The 27,061-nt window shown below is 37.8% G+C and overlaps 2 protein-coding genes and 1 long non-coding RNA gene across 3 annotated transcripts in view; 2 read left to right on the plus strand and 1 right to left on the minus strand.

The window, feature by feature from the left end:
* The window catches only part of LOC143459932 (uncharacterized), a 150,522-nt gene that overhangs the window by 42,888 nt on the left and 80,573 nt on the right, over nt 1-27,061 (minus strand). The window lies entirely within an intron of this gene.
* Nucleotides 43-3,063, plus strand: LOC143459112 (uncharacterized). The gene is made up of 4 exons (XM_076956089.1): nt 43-666; nt 974-1,184; nt 1,361-1,546; nt 2,842-3,063. Exons 1-4 carry the CDS (start codon nt 619-621, stop codon nt 2,925-2,927), a joined length of 531 nt encoding a protein of 176 aa, XP_076812204.1. The 5' UTR covers nt 43-618; the 3' UTR covers nt 2,928-3,063.
* LOC143461080 (kelch-like protein 12) lies at nt 17,073-25,651 on the plus strand. The gene is made up of 12 exons (XM_076958844.1): nt 17,073-17,201; nt 17,963-18,099; nt 18,162-18,315; nt 19,097-19,314; nt 19,438-19,587; nt 20,040-20,133; nt 20,379-20,473; nt 21,176-21,371; nt 21,723-21,884; nt 22,426-22,581; nt 22,666-22,810; nt 23,818-25,651. The coding sequence occupies exons 2-12, from the start codon at nt 18,085-18,087 to the stop codon at nt 23,921-23,923; spliced, it is 1,491 nt and encodes a 496-aa protein (XP_076814959.1). The 5' UTR covers nt 17,073-17,201; nt 17,963-18,084; the 3' UTR covers nt 23,924-25,651.

Below are 27,061 nucleotides of genomic sequence, written 5' to 3' on the forward strand. Positions count from 1 at the left end.
GAGCTGCAATCGGCCCTCGTGGTGGTCACACGCGGGGTGTGAGTTCGCTGCCATAGAAAGCTGTGTTGAAGATCACACCTGAGATGTCTTGGATGCAGATCTGCGCCGGTGACGTCAAACTGGTGTTATGCCAGGATGTTGTGGGGCTGGTTTTAGAAAGTCGATGCTCGGCCACTTGCCACCCTGGAAGTCCTAGTTCAGGGGTCGGCAACCTTTTGCACTTAAAGAGCCATTTTAACCGATATTCCGCAAAGCTATTTTCGCAAAGGTAAAAAAATATTTAGTTTTGTCGTTAATTGTAGCAACAGGTAACACCCACTGTTGTTTCGTGCGTGTTTCTCTTCTTTTGACACAACGAGTATTGTCCTCACCGTCAATGGATACGAGCAGAGAACAGTTCGCTATTCCAACCGTGTCGCATTACAATACGATGACATTCAACATAAAAACCTTTTGTGTGAGGGAATTGTCTTCTTTTCTTTTTGGCAACCGACTTCCAACTCCACACGTAGTGAATTTGTATTCCACGGTCGCTTGGTTACTTCCAGACCTTCCTGAGTACGCGGTTACCTAACTAGGCAGGCTTGCAGTCAAGAAATTTGAGCAACTTTTTACAAAATGTCGGATCAGCCAGTTGTCTCCACCGGCTACAACCCGAATTATAAGGTTTGTTTCAAAGTGCTCGGGCAGTGAATGCAGTATGATTGACTTTAAAAGGCTCGCTTCTTTCATTGAAGAATAACCGGTCTGACTTTAGCAAAGTCTAAAGTAGTTTGTATTAGGCGCACCACTATTTGTATTAGTCTAACTTTTAGTAACAGAATAATGTAACAGCTTATGGATCTGAGAGTAACTTCGTCCGATAAAATAGCATTGACTTTCAGTAGAAAAATGATCAAATAACTTATGCTAAAAAGTAAAGTAGTTTAATAACCTCACTCAAGGTTAAAACATCCAGTTGTTTGATTCATAGGATGCCCCACCCCCCTACGGTCAGCCCCCATCTTCTGTCCATGTCCATGTGAGTCAGGCCCCGCCCGTCCACGCACAACCGGCCACGGTTGTCACTCACACCACTGTGACGACACAAAGTCAAGACAGTGCGATGCGCCAGGCCATTCCAGAACTACCGATGGTGCTGGCAGTTGTCCTTTGCATCGTCAACTTCATTTTTCCCGGACTAGGTAAGTTTTCATATTCCTCCTCCAAGGGATCTGATAGTGGTCTATGCTTGAGGTTACTCCCCAATACTTCTGACAGCATATAACAGTAATCATTTTACCGTGAAGTTTGTAAATATAAATACACAGTATATATACTCGTATGTACATTGTACATCACATGAAAACACCAACATCAGGCACCATCATCGCCGGGTTCAGCGTTCTTTGCTGCGGCAACGTCGGACAGTCCGGGGGTGGAAGGTTCGGGACTTTTTGCATAAACTTCTGGGTCGGAATTGCCCAGCTTTTCTTGACTGGGTTCTTTTTCCTGGGTTGGATTTGGAGCATTATGTGGGGATATGCCTTCATTGCGTCGGCTGCTGGTAAGTACATGTGTTTTTGGATGCTCCAAATTGTCATTTCTTATCATTTCAAATCAGTATTTTTCAAGATTACAATTTTGGGTTTCGTTTTTTCTTTTATAACTTTTATGCGCTTGCTATTGTTTAACATCCATCAGCTTAAACCTATATTAACACTATTACGTCTCCCTGTTGAAATAAGTGCTCTAACACGATCTCATCTAGGCTATGTCACTAACTGAATACTGCAGCAGTTTATAATATTTTGCTAATTGCAAACGTTCTTGGGCTTATGGTGTACAGTGCCACCTGTGTGTTGTATTTACTCAATTACGTAGCTGTAATCAGTTTTATATTTCCGGTATTTCGGGCACGTTACAGGCTAAAGCAGTGATTCCCGAACTGTGTGCCGCCACAGATTCTCAGGTGTGCCGCGAATCTTTTTGGAATTTTGGATAAGAACTGTATAAATATTTAAAATAAGGCATGCAGACAAGCATATGCGACTTAAAAGCGCTCTAACTTCTTCAATAGCTGATAAATCACATCCATTCACATCCATCGCATTAACACGTGGAACTGAATTTTTTTAAAGCAACTTTTTTTCTCTTGTAAGTGTGCCACGAGCGTTTTATAATTTTTCTAGTGTACCACAAGCTAAAAAAGTTTGGGAACCAATGGGGTAAAGGGTCGAAGTACTGTATGAGTGTTCTCAATATGCCATATGCTGCATGACGCTTTTGATGCGCATGAACCAGGCATCAAATAGTCGCCAAACGCTTTTAACGTATTTTACGAAGTTCGGTTGCGTCTTCAAGTCACGAAACGTCACAAACGGGAATTGTTCAAACGACATTTTCTCCCCCCCCTCCCAAACCACCGACATGTCGTCAGTATGTCGTATACCAACCGTTCGTAAAACTTACCAGTAACAGTAACTACAACGTAAGTTGGGTTTGGTGCATAAAGATAAAGATATTTTTTTGTTTGCCTTTCGAAAGCTCCATGTCTTCCATAAACAATAAGTCATATTTTTTATTCAATGCTCAAAAACATTGCGATTTTCAAACCGGCAAAAATGTGAAAAAAGCTGCAGCTTTTTGCAGCAGATAGATTTGCGCTTCTATTTTAATATGAAGGGCGATTCAGTAAAAGGCGTAAAAGTTAAATACTGTTAATTAAATTAGTAGTTAGTTAATTAAACAAGTTAAGTAGCTAGTTAGTTAATATTAAAATTACTACTAAGTGAGTTAAGTTAAAAATTAATAAATTCCCACCTGTGGGTTGTAATTTTCTCCTTTTCACATTTTTTTCAGCTGCGTCCGATCGCCAGGTCGTGTCTACAACTACGACAACAATGGCCACATCAAACGTGCCGCAGCGATTACCAAGTGTTTATTGAAGAATTTATATGAAGCGAAAATACTGTAGACTGTAGAGTTTCAGATATTGTAGTTGTAATGCTTTGCGAATTTGATGGAGAGTTGTATCAACAAGATTAAAACGCAAATGTCTCATAAAACTGGTAACTCTCAGCGCGTGGTTGTTCAGTTTTGAGTGAGACCTTACCCCAAATACAAATGTCTCATGCATGACCACATCACCACAGCCATCTTTCCCGCATGACGTAGATTTAAATCATTTAATGATGGGGTCACGTCGTAGATTTCGTGATATGATGACGTTGTAATGAAAAGTAGTATAATGGTACCTTAGCCTGTAAGGTTTGCCCACTACACTACAAAGTCTGTTTCCTTGTGTATATCTTAACAGTGAACTTTGATAGACTTCAGCAATAATGACACAGGAATGTCTACTGTACAATCTGATTATATTTGAAGCTTCTTTGAACGAATACATCAAGATAGAACATTGTGACAGCAACAGCATTAAGACATGTTGCGGCGTTAAACGTAAAAACCAAAAAGACTGAATGAATCAAAATGCACGCACAGGGTAAGCAGTTGATTACGTCACGCAGTGTTATGCTTCATTGATTCCATAGATGAGAATTCTATGTCGTACACAATTTTATATTACATTAATTGATATATTTATCACATAACCTTCCCCAATGAAATATCGTAAGTTTTTTGAAAAAAAAAATGAACGGTATTTCATGATCATGATAAAAACAATTCTCGGTGAACAATAATTAAAACAATAGTGTTGATAACAAAAGTCAATATAACACGTAAAATGTAGATTACATAACAATAAACGTTGAAACATAGTTACAATACAATTCATATTGGCAATACATTCGCAAAAAAATAGTAATATGTTTTCTGTAACTCATGAAGCAAAATTAGTATACAAAACAAACAATGATGACATTTATGTCACGACTTTAAATAGAAAACAGAACACAGGATGTCATTTGACAAAACATGACGCGTATGCTAGCTGCGGTTTCTTGCGCAGGAATGCAAAATGAGGAAACGTCGGCAAAGTTTTCATCTCACATTTCGTGTATGCCGTTTCCGCAAACAAAATGGTATAAAATTTTCGTATGTTCACGCGTTCTGATCAACATAAGAGAAATTTGCACTAGGCATTTTCAAATATAAGACCATTCAATCATATTACAGCGTCTGGTTTTCCCAGTGTAGCTGCGTGAATATTTCACTTGGAAATACGCGTTTTGCAAAACATATATATAAAATTAGTCAAATACGTTTTGTAATTGACATTCAACATAGTGTATCGGTGTTAGCCTTGGGATTTGTTTAACCTTCGAAAACAACCGCTATGTTTTAAAGCATAACAAAATAACACAAAGAAATATTTCTCTCCGGCATGGTTGAACCGTTAGAGAGTATGGCAACTAAGCCACCATCAATTAAGGTAAACTACACAATAACGCTATAATATATACTACATAGAGAAAAAAAACAAACAAAAATCATTACTGAATGTCCAAATACCCACAAAGTGTTTTCACTGGAGTGCTTTGTTCGTCGGTCATTCTTGCATTCGAAGTTGGTCGAAGTCCAGGCGATTCTTCGTCACCGTCGTTGTAGTTGATTTGTTCGAATATCATATTGTCGAGATGTCTGTCGGCTAGATCCAATGAGTGTTGTATGGGTTGTGGATGAGACATATCTTCGAAACTTGCAGTCTGAGATCACTAGACTTCTCTCAACCTCAAATTTAATTGTTCATAGGTTGCTCAAAAAAGAAGCGTAGTTCTCAGTGATTTCGGCTCCACCACACTTGTAATGGAAATGTCTTCTTTTATCGTCAATTCGTCCTCACTCGGCTGCATCAGTTTGTAATGAAAAGTGGTATAATGGTACCTTAGCCTGTAAGGTTTGCCCACTACACTACAAAGTCTGTTTCCTTGTGTATATCTTAACAGTGAACTTTGATAGACTTCAGCAATAATGACACAGGAGTGTCTACTGTACAATCTGATTATATTTGAAGCTTCTTTGAACGAATACATCAAGATAGAACATTGTGACAGCAACAGCATTAAGACATGTTGCGGCGTTAAACGTAAAAACCAAAAAGACTGAATGAATCAAAATGCACGCACAGGGTAAGCAGTTGATTACGTCACGCAGTGTTATGCTTCATTGATTCCATAGATGAGAATTCTATGTCGTACACAATTTTATATTACATTAATTGATATATTTATCACATAACCTTCCCCAATGAAATATCGTAAGTTTTTTGAAAAAAAAAATGAACGGTATTTCATGATCATGATAAAAACAATTCTCGGTGAACAATAATTAAAACAATAGTGTTGATAACAAAAGTCAATATAACACGTAAAATGTAGATTACATAACAATAAACGTTGAAACATAGTTACAATACAATTCATATTGGCAATACATTCGCAAAAAAATAGTAATATGTTTTCTGTAACTCATGAAGCAAAATTAGTATACAAAACAAACAATGATGACATTTATGTCACGACTTTAAATAGAAAACAGAACACAGGATGTCATTTGACAAAACATGACGCGTATGCTAGCTGCGGTTTCTTGCGCAGGAATGCAAAATGAGGAAACGTCGGCAAAGTTTTCATCTCACATTTCGTGTATGCCGTTTCCGCAAACAAAATGGTATAAAATTTTCGTATGTTCACGCGTTCTGATCAACATAAGAGAAATTTGCACTAGGCATTTTCAAATATAAGACCATTCAATCATATTACAGCGTCTGGTTTTCCCAGTGTAGCTGCGTGAATATTTCACTTGGAAATACGCGTTTTGCAAAACATATATATAAAATTAGTCAAATACGTTTTGTAATTGACATTCAACATAGTGTATCGGTGTTAGCCTTGGGATTTGTTTAACCTTCGAAAACAACCGCTATGTTTTAAAGCATAACAAAATAACACAAAGAAATATTTCTCTCCGGCATGGTTGAACCGTTAGAGAGTATGGCAACTAAGCCACCATCAATTAAGGTAAACTACACAATAACGCTATAATATATACTACATAGAGAAAAAAAACAAACAAAAATCATTACTGAATGTCCAAATACCCACAAAGTGTTTTCACTGGAGTGCTTTGTTCGTCGGTCATTCTTGCATTCGAAGTTGGTCGAAGTCCAGGCGATTCTTCGTCACCGTCGTTGTAGTTGATTTGTTCGAATATCATATTGTCGAGATGTCTGTCGGCTAGATCCAATGAGTGTTGTATGGGTTGTGGATGAGACATATCTTCGAAACTTGCAGTCTGAGATCACTAGACTTCTCTCAACCTCAAATTTAATTGTTCATAGGTTGCTCAAAAAAGAAGCGTAGTTCTCAGTGATTTCGGCTCCACCACACTTGTAATGGAAATGTCTTCTTTTATCGTCAATTCGTCCTCACTCGGCTGCATCAGTTTGTAATGAAAAGTGGTATAATGGTACCTTAGCCTGTAAGGTTTGCCCACTACACTACAAAGTCTGTTTCCTTGTGTATATCTTAACAGTGAACTTTGATAGACTTCAGCAATAATGACACAGGAGTGTCTACTGTACAATCTGATTATATTTGAAGCTTCTTTGAACGAATACATCAAGATAGAACATTGTGACAGCAACAGCATTAAGACATGTTGCGGCGTTAAACGTAAAAACCAAAAAGACTGAATGAATCAAAATGCACGCACAGGTTAAGCAGTTGATTACGTCACGCAGTGTTATGCTTCATTGATTCCATAGATGAGAATTCTATGTCGTACACAATTTTATATTACATTAATTGATATATTTATCACAACGTCATTAGGGTAAGGTGTAATGTATATCTTAGTTCTACAACTCCAATGACCAAACTGTTTTTATTATTTTAATTATGAAATAATCAACCAGTTTAGATTAAAACCTCCAACACTCCGTCTGAGTGAGATGAAACCGTTGTAGTCACGGTCCATCATCATCTTCCATTCGCCTGTTTTTCAGGCCTGGTCTTCATCCCGAAACAAATTCAGGGTCGACCAGTTGTCTGCAGCGACGCCTCCACTTTCCCCTGTCGATGGCATCCTCGATCTTCAAACCTTTCATTTTCATATCATCCTTCACCGTCTCTTCCCATGTTTTCTTTGGTCTTCCCCTTTTCACCTTTCCTTCAATCATCTTATGTTGTACTCTTCTTATTAAGCTCTCCTCATTCATTCGCTCAACGTGCCCCAACCATCTCAGACGATGTCCTCTCAGATGTTCTTCAATATCTTCCACACATGTCCACCTTCTTATCACATCATTGGTAATCCCATCTCGTAGTGTCTTACCACACATCATTCGAATCATCCTCATTTCTGTCGTCTGCATTCGCCTGATATCAGCCTTCTTCATCGCCCAGCATTCAGCTCCATAGCACATCACACTTCTTACACATGCTTTATACAGCCTTCCTTTCAGGTTGGTAGAGAGTATTCTGCCACCGAGTGTACCAGACAATTCCTTAAACTTTTTCGAACTAGCGCGTATTCTTGCCGTCACTGCCCTGCCAGTACTGTCATTTTCCCCTATCATATCCCCCAAATAACGAAACTCCTTAACAAGCTCGATCTCATCACTTCCCAATTTCACATATTTCTCCTCTTCTTCATCACTAATACAACCTTTACATCTGCCACATTCGTAATTCATTCCACTCGTCAGCCTTCCATTGATACCTGAACATCTCTTATGCACCCAATACTTGCATTTTCTGCATTGAATGGAATTTCTCCCTACTCTCTTCCCACAAATTGCGCATGGATCAACAGTACTGACTACTCCCTTCGACGATTTTCTACCAATTCTCATCGCTTTGGTTTTATGGATGTTCACCTTCAAACCTTTGCTTTCCAGTGCGCTTTTCCATCTAACAAACTTCTCCTCCACCTCTTTCCAGCTATCTCCTACGAGAACTAAATAGTCAGCATACAAGAACTCTTCCATTGTTGTTTCCAAATCATGTGTCAGAGCATCCATAACAATTACGAAAAGCAATGGGCTTAGCACTGAACCCTGGTGGACCCCCACTTCTACCTTAAACCATTCTATCATTTCGCCTTCGAGTTTCACAGATGTCTCAGCTTCCTTATACATCTCCATCACCGCTCTAACTTCTGGTTCCATCACACCTTTCTTCCTCAAAGCCCACCAAATCACTTCTCTGGGAACACGGCCAAAGGCCTTCTCCAGATCAACAAACACGAAATACAGCTCCTTCCCAACCTTTTCCTATTTCTCTATCAATTGTCTCACAGCAAACATGGCATCAACTGTACCTTTTCCTGGCATAAAACCCATTTGGATCTCACTAATTTCAACTCTCTCACGAATTCGCTCCTCGAAAACTCTTTCCAAAACCTTCATTGCATGTTCAAGCATTTTCAAGCTTCTATAATTGGTACATTCTTTCACATCTCCCTTCCCTTTGTACAAAGGAACCAACACACTCTTTCTCCAACTTGCAGGCATTCCCTCCCCATTCATCATACCATTAACAATCTTTGCTAGGATGCTCTCCACATTACATAGCCGAATTGCTTCTATTGGCACACAACTTGGACCAGCTGCTTTACCTATTTTCATTTTGTACATCGCTCTCCCAACCTCCTGAACTGTGATTTCCTTCACGGGTCCAACATTTTCCTTAGATTCTAGTGTGTTATCCCACAGGTTTTCTTCATTCAGTAACTTTTCGCAATATTTCTTCCACAACCTCAACTTATCTGCCAGCTGCATCTGTAACTGTCCATCTTGACTTCTCATGCAAGGGTTACCAACAATATCTCTTTTACACATTGCCTTTGTTCTTGCCATGCGATAGATGTGCCTCATCCTTTCTTCCATTCTCATTTCCTCAATCTTTGTGCCTCGTTTCTTGCCTCTTCATGCATTGCTTTTGAAACCTCCCTCTTAGCTTTGTTTCTATACTTTACATACTCTGCTCTTGCCCCTTCACTTCTTTCCTTTCTCCATTTTTTGTAACTTTCCTTTTTCTCTCTCAGAGCCCTTTTGACAGCACCATTGTTCCACCACCAAGTTTCTTTTCGGCCAGAACCCTTGGACACTCCACATACCTCTTTTACAATCTTTGCCACTCTGTTATTGACCTCATCCCATTCCAAGTCTTCAGTGAGTACATGTCTTGCCTTTTCCTTCACTGCTTTTTGAATGTTTGTCTCCTTTAACTTCCATGTCTTGATCTTGTTTACCTTTACCTTTCGCCCATAAAATGTTTTCTTGAGCAGAACATCCATTACCATTAAACGATGTTGCATCATAACCTCTTCTCCTGGGATTGTCTTCACATTTTTCACCTTCTCCTCCTTTCTTACCAAAATATAATCAATCATAGTTCTGTGTCCGCCAGATTCGTAAGCTATCAGTTTCTCCACATCTTTTTTAAACCATGTATTGACAATTTTCAATCCAAAGCTATCTGCAAAGTCCAACATTCTCTCTCCATCAACATTCCTGAGGCCGTGACCAAATCCCCCATGCACACCATCATATCCATCGCTTTCTTTTCCGACATGACAATTAAAGTCTCCTAGAACCACGCATTTCCCCTGTGCTTTCAGCATTTCCTCACTCAATTTATCATAGAAAGTTTCCTTTTCTTCAGTGCTACAACCAAATGGGAGAGACAAAAAGGTAACCACTTCGTTTCCGATTGCAATTTCCACTACTGTCACCCTTGCATTGACCCGCCTGACCTCAACCACATGTTTCACCAGATTTAAAGTAACCATTACTCCAACTCCACCATGAGCTGTGGAGCTGCCACTCCAGAACAACTTGTAGGTTTCTTCACCCCTTTTCACTGTCCTTGTACCATGATTTTTGTACCTCACTTCCTGCAAACCAGCAACATCCACTTTCCTCCTATACAACATGTCTACCACTTCTGCACTCCTTCCCGTCAGTGATCCCACATTAGCTGTAGCAAATCTGAGGGTCTGCTTCAGTTTTCGTGAAGCCGCGTCAGGAATCCTGGTTTCCCTACAGGTTTTCCCAGGGTCCGTCATTAGATCTCCCTTACTAACCGACACAGACATCTCCTTCCCCGTAGCACTATTAGCTCCAATTGTGCGAGGGGCCCACAGTCGGAAACCATGACGATAAAATTGTCGCTGCATTAAATAACATAAAACTTTGGTGCATAATTTTATGGCCGAATGCCCTTCCTGGCGCCAACCAAGCATGCCGTTGGTATGTAAAATACTCATCCGCCTAAAGACAGCTTGGAGTGTGTAATGATTAATGCAACGCCCCTCGCAGTCATTAATCAACGCCCCGTGTAGCTCCGCCGCATATCTCGTAATCACGTCCATGATGTTCTCAGTTCAGCCCCTCAGTTCTCTTCAGTTCTTTTCAGTTGCGTGATTGCGATTCATCATTTTAAGATTACCAGTTTCCTTTTATGGTTTGTTTAATTTTACTTGTTGTGTTTCAGCCTAGCTTAGTTTTTTGTCTCTTAAAGCTGTGCAATTAGAATACGATTATTTACAACTGTCTGTTCAGTTCAATTTAAGAGACAAAATCTTCAAGACAGCCGTCATACTCAATTACGAGCCGTTTATGTTGCTTTTGAAAAGTTTGGCCAAGTATAATATCCGCACAGAGATGATCCATGACACCAAAGGTTACAGCAGTGTACGTTTGATTGTTAATTGCAACATCAGCAACGCAGAAGCCGCTTATCGTACAGGATAACTTCGATTGCGCCATTGATACTGTTTGCTGCGTTGGCGAAACGTCAAGGCATAGCGACTGTATAGTTTTGTTACTTATGTAGTTGTCAGAGCTCCCAGAGTCCACCAGTGCACATAATTTTCTTCCGTTTATGCAAACTGATAACGTTGCAGCGGATAAACTGTAAGGACACAATGCACATAACCGTAGATCTGGCGTTAAAGTTGCAGAAACTTGATGGCCTGTTTTAGATTTACAAACTTTCATAAAGTGTCCAAGCTTACCACACTTGTTGCATGATGAATTCCGGGCGGGACAATATTTTCTCTCGTGGTAGTTGTAACCGCAGAAGTAGCACTTCTTCCGATTCGACGTTGCAACAAAATTCTGAGAGTGTAACATGTTAGTGGCTGAAGTTTCTGAATTTTCTTTGGGGATCGTCACCAGGGGTTCGCACGTTTCCGCAGCAGCAATCGTTGTAGGTAGATTATAAGCCAACGAGTTCCGATGAGCCGTATCCAGGGCATTTGCTTGGTCGAATGCTGTCTTGAGGTCAAGAGTACTGTTTTCCAGTAAACGTGGTCGTATAATGGGTGATAAAACTCCATTTATGAAGGCGTCTCTACATAGTTCTTTTCAATATTGTTCGCCAGAAATGTCCTTACACTGACAGTTTTGGCTTAAGATTTGTAGAGCTTGCATGAACTCTTGTAAAGATTCGCCGTTTTGTTGTTTGCGGGTCGCCAATAAGTGGCGGGCGAAAATCTCGTTTGGTTTTTTGACAAACAAGTCTTGAAGAATTTCGACAGCTGCTTCATACGTAGTGCAGTCTTCTATGAACTCAAAAATTTCTGCAGAAACGAAATTGGTCAATAAACGTAGTTTGTTAAATGCCGTGCTGTTCACTTGCGCTTCGTGTTCTATGGTATAGTTCTCAAATGTCTTTTTCCAATGTTTCCAAGATTTTGCAGCAGTGTCCGAGTTCACATCGATCTCTAGTCGAGAAGGCTTGAAAGCATTTATTGTAGACGACATTGATCTTTGTCTCTTAAATTGAACTGAACAGACTTCAAAATTCAATTCTGTATACAAATTGATCGTCTGCGAGTAATCAATGCACATACGTGTTTTCTCTCCAGTTCGTACAACAACAATTTGGGCACGCCAGGGTGAACGGCTGGTTTCGATAATGTCATCTTCGAGCAATTTCTTGATTTCGCCGGCAATGAAGTTTCTGTTTGCTTCGTTGTATTGCCGAGATTTCACAGCGATTGGCTTACAATTCTGAGGTAAGTTTGGAAATAGCGTTTCGGTTGGCACTAATGCAGCAGGGAGTGCACAAGAAGAAGATTTAGATATAACAAAATCTTCAATGTTTCTGAATGGGAAAAAGTGCTTCCCGGTGCATTACACTCGATCCGTTCGCTCCTATGCACCTCAACTAATGCTACACCGCACGAAAAATTCTCAGTCTGTTCAGAGTGTCTACGTGTTTTTATTGAGGTTCGCCCCTCTAGATCCGCCCAGATTAGCAAAAACAGCCTCACCACGTGTAGGTTCTGGGACGGTCTTGTTGCCAAAAAGCAACCTGGGATGGGGGACCAGTGTACAGAGAGGCTATTGTTTCATCTGTTGAAAGGTACTACCCCTTGAGACCCTTGAGACCAACTTGAGTTGTAGTCACGGTCCAATAATTAAATATCAGAAACGCGCTTTTTCTTCAAGCGCCGGCCAAGCAATTAAGGTACGCAATTACGGGAAAGCGTGTTTTTGACAAACGTTTACGCCTGCGGCAAGATAATTATCTTTAAAAGTGTTCTCGGTAGCCAACATTTTTTTCTGCCAGTCTGCTAAAAGTCGAAATAGGCTAAACAATGAGCGTTAAATACATGGCTAGGTCTAAAGATAAATAACTGTTAAAACAGTTTGGTTTGGTAATTTTGTTCATTATCATTATAGTAACAGCCTGACAGTGACAGGACCAGACTGCAGAGTTTGGCATATAGGTAATAGGCGCACTCAATACCGACACTTCTAAAACATACAGGTTCGAATGGTACGAGTGGTACCATCAAGTGATTCGTGTGGAACCATTTGGTTCAAAATATTTCACAGGTTCAACTTTCAAGTTGGACAAATGTATCCTTTGCATCAATCCTGTCAAACGTACTTCCATGATCTCTGCGTTAAGAGCTGTTGTAAGTTCGGCTTAATTTATTGTTGATTCTCTGTTCACAGGTCCAAGAAAATTGCATTGATAGTTTGGTACGGTATTAGAGAACCCCACAGCAGTGTGGCAATGAAACATTACCCAATTAAGTTACGCTGTGTCATGCCGCAATCCCTGAAGTGCGCTTAACTCAAAAGATACATCTGTCCAACCTGAACCACTCGAACCTGTATATTTTAGTCGTATCCCCCAATACTGCTTTTCATGAGCTTCAGTGCTGCACTTATTGCACGTTATTTTGCACTTTGATGACTTGGACAGAACTTCTGTGCACTTAATTTTCAATTGGTTTAAAGATTAACGTCAAACTTTGGACATTACTGTGCAATTGCCCACCCAAGTGCATACTTCTATTGTCATGTTTTAAACCAGGGGCGGGCAACTTCTTCGGTCGGCGAGCCTGATATGACAAAATGAAGTACTTGGCGGGCCGGATTCCTGATTCGATACATTCATTAATCGTGTATTTATCCACCTATGAAAGGAATAAATCGTATTTAATGTAAACTTTAAGTTTTAAGCATAAAGACCAAAAACAGTATTTAATGAATTTATTAACGAATAATTTACTTCAATAACTGGATTGCGGCAGAGTGTGGCCGCAGACCACATTATCACGTAAGACCGGAAACTGTCTGCGGGCCGCTCAAAATCCCGTCGCGGGCCGTATGTTGCCCACCCCTGTTTTAAACCCTCAGGACTTCGTCGCTATTTTCCGTTCCCATTTCACTGGCATCCACTTACCGAAGATGCTGAATCAAAATTCGATGACCGGTAGATTTTCGATGATGGGTTTATGATTCTCATTTTGGACGAGGTGAAGAAAGCAATGCGGTGGTGTATTGGTTAACGGTGGGGCTTGTATGCTGGAGGTATCGAGTTCGAATCTTGCTATTGTTTGTCATGTTTAATTAAAAAATAGCATTTATTTCAATTCGCAGCCTAGCTTAGTAATTTTATCATGAGAAGTGAGTATATGGGTCTGAGGAGATTGGTTTTAGGTTAATTTACACTTTGGAAAAATTAGTACGTCATTTCATACTGTAAAAGTACCATACATTTCAATTCACAGACTAGCCTAATTACCTTTTATCGTATTCATCGTTTTCATTTTCCTACATCGGTAAACGGCGGCCGATAAAACAAGGGTCTACTTCACTGACCGCCGTTTACCGAAGTAAGAAAAATACCAATTGCGTAACCGGCTAGTCATTTTCTGAAGTAGTTTCTTCCAAATTTGACAGTCGACACAGTCGTTGAAATAGACGCTGTCCGCAGTCAATAGCGCAAAATAAAGAATAAAAATTATAATCCTGAGTGCAGAGTAATGGAGTTCTGCCAAGGTCTTATCTTACTATCGGTTAATCGCATAGTCAATTTGCCAAGCTTTTTTATGCGATTAACCGATCTATGCGTTTCCTACATTTTCTCCGTTATTCTCTTTTAAACACCGGCGCACGCATTCTTGCTCCTCAGCCGATTTTTTGAATGACACAATGCATTATGACGCAACAAGAGACGCACTCAGATGCTTTCTTTTCCAATTTTTCAATAACAAGGATTCTATCGGACAGACATAAATCTTTTCGCTTTGCTGGCTTACTATTTCCTGGCATTTTATATCGTATACGTAGGCTACAGTACAGTACAGGTATTCTATGTATCTGCAGTGGTTTGCGCTTTGCGACCTAACAATCCTTAAATTAAAATTAGTCTTGTTCTATTGTGATGTAACCATCCTTAACAATCCTTAAATGAAACGTAGTTTTGTGGTTCATAATCACTGTAGAGAAGGCCTTTTTACGTGAAGTTTTACTTTATTGTTCAAATCATTTACGTGCTACTGTCTCTATAGCAGGGGTTCTTAAACTTTTTGGCACACGCCCCCCTTGACGGTACCTAAAAATTTCGCGCCCCACCTCATTGCAAAATAAAAAAGCATTAAGCAAAACAACAATTTATTTTCAATTAACTTTCATTAATGTGAAGGATGTAGTTGTTTTTGGGAAACCAAACGTTTAATTCGAGGCTTTGTAGAAGATAATGCACATCTTAGGTCGGCTTCACAGTCAAGTTTGCTCCTTGGTTTTGTCTTTATATTCATGAAGATGACGCTGAAAACGACTTTTCTAAGCATATCACGCATTGCCATACGACTTTTCCGTTCACTGTGGTATCTATAAAGCCATGCTTCAGATAATTTTGGTCATACTTTCTCTTTTTTCCACTCATTTTGTGTCAATACAATTAGTTTAATTACTAAAATACCTGGTTATTAAATCAATACTAAATTTACGTTTTACTTCATTTTACGGTTTTAATATTGGCTGACGTTGGTTTTACCCTATTTAAACCAGGTGCGCGACATTACTATTTTTATTATGTGTGGCCGACACTGCACACAAATTTTCAATCGTTAATGACTCGAAAATTATACGTTAAAACATCTGGCTTCCTGTATACATGATAATTGTAAAACTAAAGAAAATGCATTTAGTGCAAATTAAGTATTTCTACAAGTGATACATTTGTAAAAGTTTTTCTTGTTACGCCCCCCCCGTTGTGAGAAAAACAGGTCACCGCAAAAAGAGAACACAAGAGAACAGTTAGTCGAGCTAGTAGTGCGTGAATGAGTAAACGAAAACAATATGCTTCAAAACGGAGACACCAAATATTATGACGTAACCATTCAGAATCCAAATTTCAAAAATACAATTGCCATCGTGACACACTTTAAAATTTTAGTAAAAATGAACCTATAGCGAAAGTCAAGAAAGCATGTTTAGACATAGCTCATATGTAAATAATAGACAGTTTGTCATCTCTCGCGCCCCCCTTATAAACGTTACACGCCCCCCAGTTTAAGAACCACTGCTCTATAGCCTTGCGAGATTTGCGAGAGATCTTGCGATGATTTGTTTATTGGTGAGGATAATCTTCAGCAACTTAACACTTCATCAAAGGAAATATGCGGTTAAGTGATACAAGTCTACAAATCAATCAAGAATTCCTATTCGATTAACCGATTTATGCGATTAACCGTTGAATTTTCATCACAAGTGAATGGGAATGGTTTGGGATTATGCAATGCTATAAAGATATTTATGCCTTTAACCGATATGCGATTAACCGATTTCGACTGTAAATCAGTTCTGCCAAGATCGTGGGGGTGCAAAAGCAAAATTTCGTTAAACAAATGTGCAAGGAAGTACTTGCTTTTCACCAAAACTTGTCCAGCATTTATGGTAGCCAAGATATGGCTTTTTATACTAGAAAATGAAGAAAAAAAATGAGTTTCTTCTTTTTTAGTGATTGCTCTTCTCCCGATGTGCAATACCCCTTTGGGCCAAACATTTTAGGTGTGCTCTGTAGCCTGGGTACGTAACAACACCACCTTACTAGCATCCACTTGCAAACGTACTATAATGTAAACTTTGCTCAATCTTCTTTTTGTTCAACTTGCCCTATTCGACACACATGAATAGACATACTGCAGTTCGTCAGTCTCTTTCAATGGGAAATTTCCCTTGGTTATGCTCGCTTTTGACAGCAATGTAAATGGTTTTTGTGCTAGACAGTGTTGATATGTTCTGTAGTGTAAACCAGCCTTGACACATTATACCGAGCAGAGCTTTAAGTCGTGTGCCTTCCTTGCTCCAAGGATGATTATTACACTTAACACATGTTCGACCTTCGGAAATCTTGCATTTTAGCACAAGAAGATTTCCAAAGACTTACGGTCTCTATTTTATGGCAAGCTATTTTGCACCACACAGTCAATGGTGAAAAACACAAAAAGTTGCTCAGAAAAATGTGTCAGTTCCAACTTCCAAGCTTATATCGATTTTTAGCTTATTTTGAAAAGTTAAGTTTTTTATCATTATTTCACAACTATTGCAGCCATTATTTACTTTGTCAATATACTCCTTGATAGTATTAAACATATTATTTCCCTTTCATTTTTGTGTCAATATGACAACCGACAGAACCCAGTCAGGTAAGATTAGTTTTTGCCGGTTATTTATTGATAAGGAGCAATTATTTGAGACGCTTGATACAAACTGGGTCTCTCTCATATAGAATTTGTTGGTAATCGTGCTCTCCTGTAACTGGTAGATGGTTTGGTGATTATAGTTTATGCTTTTTGATTAAACTTTGCTTTGTAGTTGCAGGATTTTGCTTTAAAGTCAAAGCTTTAAGTTTAACTTGAATATTGTTGATTTCTTGTATAAATTTGGAGAAGATGGAATTGGAAAGCAACCATGCCACTGAAATACTCAACAACTTAAATGAGTAAGTTGCTAGTTTTGAGCTCATCTGCATGTTTTTTTGTGAAATTTTTCCAAATCTTATTTTATGATCTTTCCCAAAAATTTGGTGACATTTACTTGAATTACACCAATTACAATTACTGTAGGGGAAAGTGAGGCACTCATACACCTGAGCTTCATCAATGTGGACGCTGAACTTTTAAAGATTCACACCGATTTATAATAAAATAGACAAAGCTGATTGCTTAAACGCCTAATGCAAATAAATTTAAAAAAAAATTAGGCCTTCAGTGTGCCAAAACACTGTGCGATAGTACGTGTGATAATGTTTGAGTAAAATTGCTGATGTGTTGGTTGCTATACTAGTTGCCCTGGTAACTGCTTGACCTAGTCTCGCCATCGCCTCCCTAATTGTTACACCACCTAATGGGCAAACAGCATTCTTGATTTAATTGCCCATAAATTATTACATGTTTAATGTGCCTTTTAATCATGTGTTATACCGGTATTCTTCTGATTGCTGCTAGCTAAGGTCATTCGATTAAACTAACAGTTGTTTACGCTCTGTGTGAGCTCGTACTAAATCATACAATTGGTAGTTACATCAGACTATTATAGTACAAATGATTTTTTGTCATAAACTGTCATACTTTGCAGTGATGGCCCTTTAGGCTGACGAATCAATTGGAAGCAATTCTACCCTAAAATAAAAAGCTTAATAATGACTTTGGTTAATGTGGTGCTTGGTAAGCTATGTGGTTTAAAAGATTTCTATTGTCCCAGGGATCGAATAACAACGAAGGACTTCTGTGATTTCACAATAAAAGCTGGAGGAAAACAATTCCCTGTTCACAAATGTGTGGTTGGTTCAATCTCGGAAAGAAAGAAAAATTATCTTCAAGAAAATGTTCACTACTAAGGTGGAATGAGCTTATTTATGTTAACATCTGCTTGAAGTAGATTGATTAATTTTTCTTTATAGATGAAAGAAAGTGATTCGAACGAAGGAAGCATTAAAGAAGTCAGTGGTCCAACAATGGCATCGATAATTAACTTCATATACACTTCATGCATAATCCTCACTCATGACAATGTATGTGATGTACTGGAAGCAGCAGAATATCTACGGATTCCAAGTAAGTATTGTTATTGCAGCTATTTGTATGATATTCAGTGCCGTAGCAAGGGTAAAATTTTACGAAGGTAAAAATATCGTGCACATCCCTGGTTGAGTATGCAGTTTAGCAGTGAAGATATTTTGTGCTAAAATTCCAGATAATTTCGGAGGCAAGTGCCTCGTTTGCATCAATGTAGCTATGGCTTAAGTTTTAACTGCTATGACATTTGCCTCCAGTTTGTTGGCGTAGTGGTGCACAGTACACTACATCTTATGTTTATCACTTCATGTCGGCAACTTAGTTTTTTTTTGTTCAAGTGTTGTCGTTATTACACATTGATGAGTGACATTGCACTGTATCTGGTTAATGTAAATTATAATACAAGGCACTGCAAGCTTCGTTTATCAGAAAACTTTACCGATCTCTGCAAAACATCCTTTCATGTTATGACGACGTTTTCTTTGAGTCGATAAAATGTTAGTCAACCATTTGCAACAACAACAAACTTGCAACCTTTTCTATCATTTTTCTTTATTCTTAGGTTTATATTGAGAATGCATTTTCTGGAATGCTTCTTAGTAACTTTAGACATAGGTTTGGCCGTTACATTTCGACATGTGTTTCTATTATGAAACTATTTATGTTTGATATTGGAAGACGGTAAGTTAAAAAAGTCAGATCTGGGGAATTAGTGTTGAAACTTTCTGATAGAAGATTGTATTTTGATCGTAGCCATTATTCAAAGTGCGACATTTCCTGAATGAATAAGTAGGTCCAAATTCTGTGTGTATTTGTTTAGGTTTGAAAGAACAGTGCAAGATATTTTTCAAAGCATCTCTCAATGGAGAAGGTTGTTTGAAAATTCTATCTTATTCAAACCAATACAACATGGGTGATCTTCTTCAAGCAGCTGAAACTTTCATTTCTAAAAATCTCGGAGTAGTTTTGAAAAGTTCCGATTTCCTTCAGCTTGGTGTTGATGATGTCAAGGCTATGCTGAAGTTGGAAAGTGATGAAGTAAACTTAGAACTAATACTTTATTTAAAAAAAATATGAGCATAGTCTCAAACTTACTGCAGTTTTTGATGAGAAATTCAGAGAAAATGTGAAGAGATGTTAAAATTATAAATAACTTGGCAGGAATTGATCGACGAGGACAAGTACAGGAGTGTGATAAGTTGGACAAAACATGGTGTTTGTGACAGAAAGGAACATTTCAGTGATTTGTTTTGTTTCATTCAACTGGATTATTTATCCTCAGAGTTTTTGAATGATGTTGTCCGCAAAGAAGTAAGTTCTATGATATTTAGTTATACTTGAGCTCAAATTTTCATTTAAAATAATTGCAAGCATGGTTGCAATATTTGCTAATGCAATAGGACAAAACAAGTTTTATCGGTAATTTTTAAGCCTTTTATAACTTTCATTATGAACATATGGCATCGCAACTGCTGACATATCAAAGACCTACTGAAATGTGCCCATGCCTTGTACATTTTGTTCACTTCATGTTCATGTTCATTACATGCCTCCTTGCTATTAATTGCAGCGTTTTAATTTCCAGTATTACTGTAACATGTCATTACTGTTAAGCGGTTCACCAAATTTCCACATAACCAGTGTTCTGTATGACATGAACACATCAACTAATTTCTATGTATTATAACAAAACACATCTGCTGATGTCTGTGTTATATAAAGCAAACACATCTCAACATATTTATATAAACTCTGTATTTTAGGAATTGGTTTGTAATTCACTTGAGTGTATGAATCTGCTCGTCGCGTCACTGAATTCCCGATTGTGCGGTGATCAAGTTTTCAAGAAAAGGAAAGGTCTGTTTTGTGACTGTTTTTATATAAATGCGTGGAATATAAATGTGATATTATGGTATGGACAAGTATTTTTTTCTATTTACCACAAATGCAATTTATGCATCTATCGCTTAAGCTATAAAATTATCGAATAACTTTGTCTTTGGTTCAAACCTCTGCATAGAGCTTTCAAGAAAGGCTATAATGATGCCAAATGATTTTTCATAATATTTGAATTAACTCATTATAAGATGTTTATGTTTCAGGTCAGTTTGATAAAATTCTTATGATTGGTGGAACCGATTGTGAACAAAGTGTTGTCAAGTTCAACACCAAGAGAAAGCACTGGAGTAAAATGCCGGTATGTTTGCAATCTTCACTCCCGATAAATATAACCCGCAACCAAGTTTAGAAATGTGGATTTGTTGAGCGGCAGGTTTTTATGCAAAATTACAGGCTTGTGGGAAACAGGGTTTGCTGGAGTAAAAGTTTGTGTTTGATGAAAAATAAGCTTCACTGGCTTATTACACAAATAGGTTCAAGTTTTTTTGCGGTTAGACCTCTTTTGTTGTTTTTGTCTATGAAGTGAAACCTTTGTTTAAAGTTTAATGATCAAGTCTAGTTCTTGTTTTTTTTTTTTTTGCACGTACAGCCCAGGACTTAAGACTTAGAGGTTGGAAACTGCGCCGCGCGTCTTTGTATAAGATGTCTTTGCATGTATTTAGAGTCAATAAGTCAGTAATGTGAACAATTCATAATTGTTGTATCAAGAGAACTTGTTGATTGAGACGTAATTCGCAATTCCTTTGGAAAGTGTTTAATTTTACGTCAAACCGAGCATTTTTTTTCTCAGTTGACATTTTATAAGTCAAGCAAACGTCACCAAATAAGCTCAAAGCAAACCTGAGCTTAGCAATGTCTTGTTGTTGTTGTCCAGTTACTGTGATGTCAGAACATTGATTAATGTTATATAACGTTGTAAAATAACCGGACGTATTCTTAGTGTTATCACTGGTCGTGGTTGAATGAGTACTGACACATGCAATAATGTTTCATCATACAGGATACTAACATTGCTCGGAGGTGGCCATCTGCTGTAAATTACAATCAACAAATTTTATTGATGGGTGGTAAGCAAGGTGGTACTTACTACAACTCTGTTGAGATGTTGGACTTGAATGATGTGAATCCAAAGTGGGATAGCAACTTGCCTTCTATGGGAGTAAAGCGAGAATCATTTGCATCAACATTATTGAATGGTAAGTTTCAAAATAATGGAGTTTATGCAACATTTCATTAATGGCTAAGATCACAAGAAAAATGCATCGGTTAGATGTGATACCAAATTGTTTTGATCTTTGTCATAGACCTACATGTAAGTTCTGCAATGCAATTGTTTACATTGCCTGTGGCATTGTTTATGATGTTTTACCTGAAATATATATTCTGTTAACAATGTAGCCATTGTTTCAGTTTATATTTTCAATATTGATGTTATGTGTATTATATTAAATACCATGGGCTCCACTTCTAGAAATAGTTGTTCTTCTGCATACATACAATCATACACACATACTATAATATTTATTTTATAATTTCATGCATCCTAGGCCTTGTTTATTGTGCTGGTGGTTATAATGGCGCTGGTGGTTTGCATTTCTTTAGTTGTTGTGTATCATCATGTGAAAGTTACTATCCTGTTGAGAGGAAATGGTCTTCGATAAGAAACATGAATATAAAGCGAAGTTCTCATGCGTTGGTCAGTGCACGAGGTGAGTTTCAATTAAGTGTTATTAGGACATTTCCTAATACTACTAAAAATGTGTTGATTTTATGTTTCTTTGTTTGTGATATTGAATTAAACAACGTTCTATAAACCCACTTGTCATATTCTATCAAAAGTTTTCAATTCCTTAATATTTAATTAACAAAAAATATTTGATGAAATACTCTGTTAATTAAACAAGCTTACGACAAGTCATCAAGCAAATAACAATGACGTCATCATCATCATTAGCTGACTTTGAAACTAAAAACAAAATGGATCCTTTTAAAATATAACTTTTCTCTGCTTGCAACATGGTTGTTTGTATAAATTGCATTTATGAAATTATTTGAAGAATGAGAATTGATAGAAGAGGGTTTGATAAAGTTGTGTGAAAATTAGTACTAAACAAAAGGAAATGATAATATCCATGCTCTTGGTTTTTAGTTCATGCCTCAGTTCAGATGTTTTTCTATGTATTGTGTGGGGAGTAATCGTGCTCGAATTTCAAGCACAAGTGACGTGTTTGATTGATTGGTGGTTGAAAGGTTTGCTTTATGCGCTTGGAGGATGGAGCAACAATGAAACAAACACAGCAGAATGTTATGATCCACGAAATGGAAAGTGGGAATATATTCCACCGATGAAAACCTGCAGATCTGGATTAGCTGCTGTTGTATTAAACAACGAAATATACGCGATAGGTGAGTCTTGCTGCAAGTGTAAATATCTTTCAAATGTTTAAGGAGATTTATTACTTGTCATGTTCTTTAAATGAATTAAATCAGGTGGATATGACGGTTCAAATCCTCTCTCTTCTGTTGAAAAATACAACCTGGACACGAAAACTTGGATTAATGTTCCATCTATGAATGAGAAAAGATATGGTGGATCAGCTTGTGTAGTGGATGACCTTATATGGGTGTTTGGAGGGTGAGTAATTGTTTTCATGAATAATACTCAAAATACTAAAATCGAATATAGCCAGTGAGTATGGACAAGTGGAATAAACTCCATTAGGGCTTCAAAGGCTCATGGGCTGCTGGCTTTAGTGAGTCTTTTAAAGAAGGACTTGCAGATATTAGAAGATTAAATCCTCCACTCTACTTAAAACCTCTCTCTACTTACAAGATCAGTTTTTAAGTGCTTTTGTGTCCCTAATTGTGACGTGATAATGTTGGTCAAATTTAAAGACCTGTAATTTTGCTAATGTGGTTACAGTCTGTTTTTAAACGTACAGTAACTGATACTTGATTATACCAATGTGCTGGTACAATTTTAGGCAAAGTATTTGAATATTTGTCCTCAGACAAAGTTAATTCTTTATACGACTTAAACTTGGCATTGATTGTTCACAATGGCTCGAACAATGGTTACCGAGCTTTATCTTTGTCCATGCTCACATCAATGCATTTTTCGGTTTTCAAGATTTTTCCTGCTTTTGCCTGATATTTAAATTGTTTACCATAAGTTTTAAAGCAAACAGCATTTCACGACAGCGTACATTGCTGACGTAGATCGTTGTGTTTGATATATCCTTAAATTGTTTGTACAAGTAAAAAATGTGCGACAATCGGAACTTGCACAAAGGCTAGCTCGGTAACTGGGACGAAGTGTTCGAACTCGAACAATGAGGAATCATTGCCGGGTTTAACTTCTGCAATCACTCACTCAGTCCGAGAATAATAATTACTATACCACCACATCCAGGACTAATCCCATCGCTCATTGTTGTCACTAATTGCAAGATTTAGTTGTAACAAAGCAGTTTCATCCCCTGCTTAAGGTTTTAACTCCGATTTGAGATTTTGTTGCAAGTTGTTGTTTCATAAATTCGAAGATTAATTAATTGCTTATGATTAAACAAATACTTTATTGCATTAAAACAATCGGGGGTTGGTTATCTTTTGTTTAAAACTTTTGCCCACATTTTATACTAGCGTTCGTACCAAAACAGTTGAGTTCTATGATCTAGCCACCAACAAATGGCAAGTATCGACCAACATGGACAGAGAACGAGATTTTCCTTGCGTCCTTTCCGTCTGAAGCATCGTCACTCCTAGATAGTAATTGGATCTTTTCTATTATATTTGGACAGTTTTTGTTATTTTTTATCTCATTTGTGATTTGTCGTTGATTTTCTGCTAATAATATACTTAATATCAAATTATGTGTCTTGGGTTTTTTAAGATGTATTTGAATTGAATGAATTATTTGAATTATTTTGGAAATGCAGTTATAATACTCTGATAAAACGATCATTTATCGAATACCCAACGTTTAGTCATAAATTTGTTTACAATTACCTTTAAGTCATCGATATCATTTCCACTGGACATTTACTCGGTGGCACCACTTAGTGGCAGGTTGGAATGTGGCCACTGGCTCTTGTAAAGCGCCGCCTTTGTAGTCTTATGTATAGTCATAGACTTATGTTATTTATTAGGATGTTATTTGCCGAAGCTATACACCTACTTTTCACTTTTGCCAATTTTGATAACAACAGCATTGTATGAAATGTATTTGTAATATCGATCTTGTCTTAATTATTATTCTTAAATAATTGATTTTGCTATTCACCGCATCGAGCTTTGTTAACTGCATGTTTCATCTCATACTGTGGCTTATGCTGTAGAATGATATAATTGATAGGCCGAGTTAGTTATGTCTCAGGCTTAACATAATCAGCGAATCGAGAACACAAAGAACCCGCGGACAGTGTATTGCAGATGTTTTGACCCTATTTTACACGAACCTCTCTAAGTAGGGGAGACCGGGGCTAGTTGGAAAACGGGTTAGTTGAAAAATCGCTGTTTTAGTACTCCCCGAACATCTTTGTAAATCTTTACTGCCCCTTAGTGATTGATAACGATGTTATCTATTCGCCATGTTAATTTTATTGGTCTCAGAGCAGAAGCATAAGAGTGGTACACGTTTTTCTGTTTCTTACACTTTGAACTAAAATTCGAGCTTGTTGGTAAATATAGTGTAACATAGTGCTCTAGAGAGACAATTGAAAGTTCATTAGTCTATATTGACCGTAGGTGCCATGGTACCCGAAAAGGCAGAGGCAATTAAATTACCTGGTTTAGTGGCTACATAAAAAGTAAGTTTTCTCTCCTATGTGCATACGGGGTTAGTTGGAACAATTTGAATGGGGTTTGTTGGAATATGAAAAATCATATGTGTAAAAATTTCTTTTATAAATGCTTGATGGAACTCATATCTTTTATTTATACAGCCTCGTACAGTTAAGTTGGAACTTGTTATTTGATACAGATCGATAAATAGCTACACTTTTTAATTGAAAGTATGCGCGAGTATAAACGCAAAACTCAACGTGGATCTACTCCAAAGTATGTAATGGAAAAGGCAGTGAAACAGGTGTTAATACGAACGCTGTCAGCAGAAATTTGTCTTCCCTGTTGACTTGTCGGGCTACAATCCACAATAGATTGATTGACATTCAAAGAACAGACACTTTTGAATAATGTATAATTTATAACAAATCGATGTATATTCCAACTAACCCCGTGTAGATTTACAACAAGCCCGGCTTCGGGGTTAGTTGAAACACGCGACTGATGTCTGAAAAATTAAAGTTTGTGCGTAAACCTGTAACAATTTCTGGTCAGTCTTTTGTAATAAATTGTAGATCAGGGTAGTCATTATGCCAGACTAGATAAAGATTTCGAAGATCATTCTGAATTTTGGTGGTTTAAATTTTCCTAAAATTTTTCCAACTAACCCCGGTCTCCCCTACTGCCAGAGGACTAAGGGAAGCTAAAATATTTATCGCATACCGCTTGCATTGAAGCCGTAAGTATAATATAAACAGATGTTTATATCACTCTTAGTTCTCCAGCGGTATTTGGAGAGGTTTATTTCACACGGTTGCTGAAAACGCTAAAACACACAGGAGGCCCCCTCCCTTTCCTAAAACACATCTTTTGCTAAAGGTAGAGTTATGAAACTTGGCGGTCCAATTAATGAACTTCTTCACAATAACGTTTTTGTGCTGTTCATGACGTCAGATTAAGTATGAGTTTGCATTACTTTGATTATATCTTTCTAAATCGCTCATTTCATTTTGAGTTTAGTGGAAATGTAATAAAATGCCAAGCGGTTGAACTATTCTTTTTCGGAAAATCACTGTTTTATGAAACGGAAATAAGCAGTAGTTGATTTGACTCGATCACTAGTTTTGTTGCATTGCGTAACAGAAACGTGGTCGACGCCTATTACGTCGGCCGCATCCCGGTGTATTAGATTGCCACTTTGATGCGGAACAGATCGAACTATCGCAGAGTATTTCACCAAACAATATCCCAGTCGTTGACGTGTAGCTAAATCAAACGGACATTTGCACAGGATGGTTGCTCTTTTGTTTATAAAGAGACTTACACACCAGAGCTGATGTTGTTCGACCTGGTGTTGGTGAGCACTAGGTCAAAATGCGACGCAGCACAGCTTGACAGGTCATGCAGACACACCGCAATGTAACGAAGATTTCATGCTTTGGCGTCGGCAGAACGCACAGACAGAAAGGGTATTACGTCACTTCCTCAAAATTATCGACCGAAGTGCAAGACAGTAACCAGAAGTCAAACATCTTTTATTCGACGAAGACATCTAAATATTTTACGGATGTAGAAAAAATTTTGCGAAAAGTCACAAACTCTCAACTTATAGGCATGTTCTAGATTTATTTGAGACCGTAATAGTTGCAGAGAGTGGAGGTGACCCCCTTCTATGTAAAGTAGGAGGCAACTTAAGGCGTTTAGCCACAAGTTAAAAATACTTCAAATCAAAGCGAAATACGTTGGTACATTTCCCTAACTTCTAACCCAACTCTGGTAGTAATTTGTCTGAGCTTATTTTAGCCTCAACACAACAAACTTCGTTGGAAACCGCTGCAATAATTAACAACAACACTTCTGAGAGACTATAGAGTGACATATATATAGGCTAGACCGCTAGACTAACTGAAAATTACTGAAAACCATTCTAAGAACTATATATGAAAACTATATATAGACTGAAAACACATTCTATACTGGATTACAAAATAATTATTAATTTTCAACAACACAAGCATTTGACCCAAGCAGTTTTCTTCAGTTGTTGATTTCAATGGAAGAAAAGAAACTTTGCTGTAACGTCTCTGAATAAAAGTTACTGAAT

The sequence above is a fragment of the Clavelina lepadiformis genome, chromosome 5 (genome assembly GCF_947623445.1).
Source record: "Clavelina lepadiformis chromosome 5, kaClaLepa1.1, whole genome shotgun sequence".
Classification (NCBI taxonomy): domain Eukaryota; kingdom Metazoa; phylum Chordata; class Ascidiacea; order Aplousobranchia; family Clavelinidae; genus Clavelina; species Clavelina lepadiformis.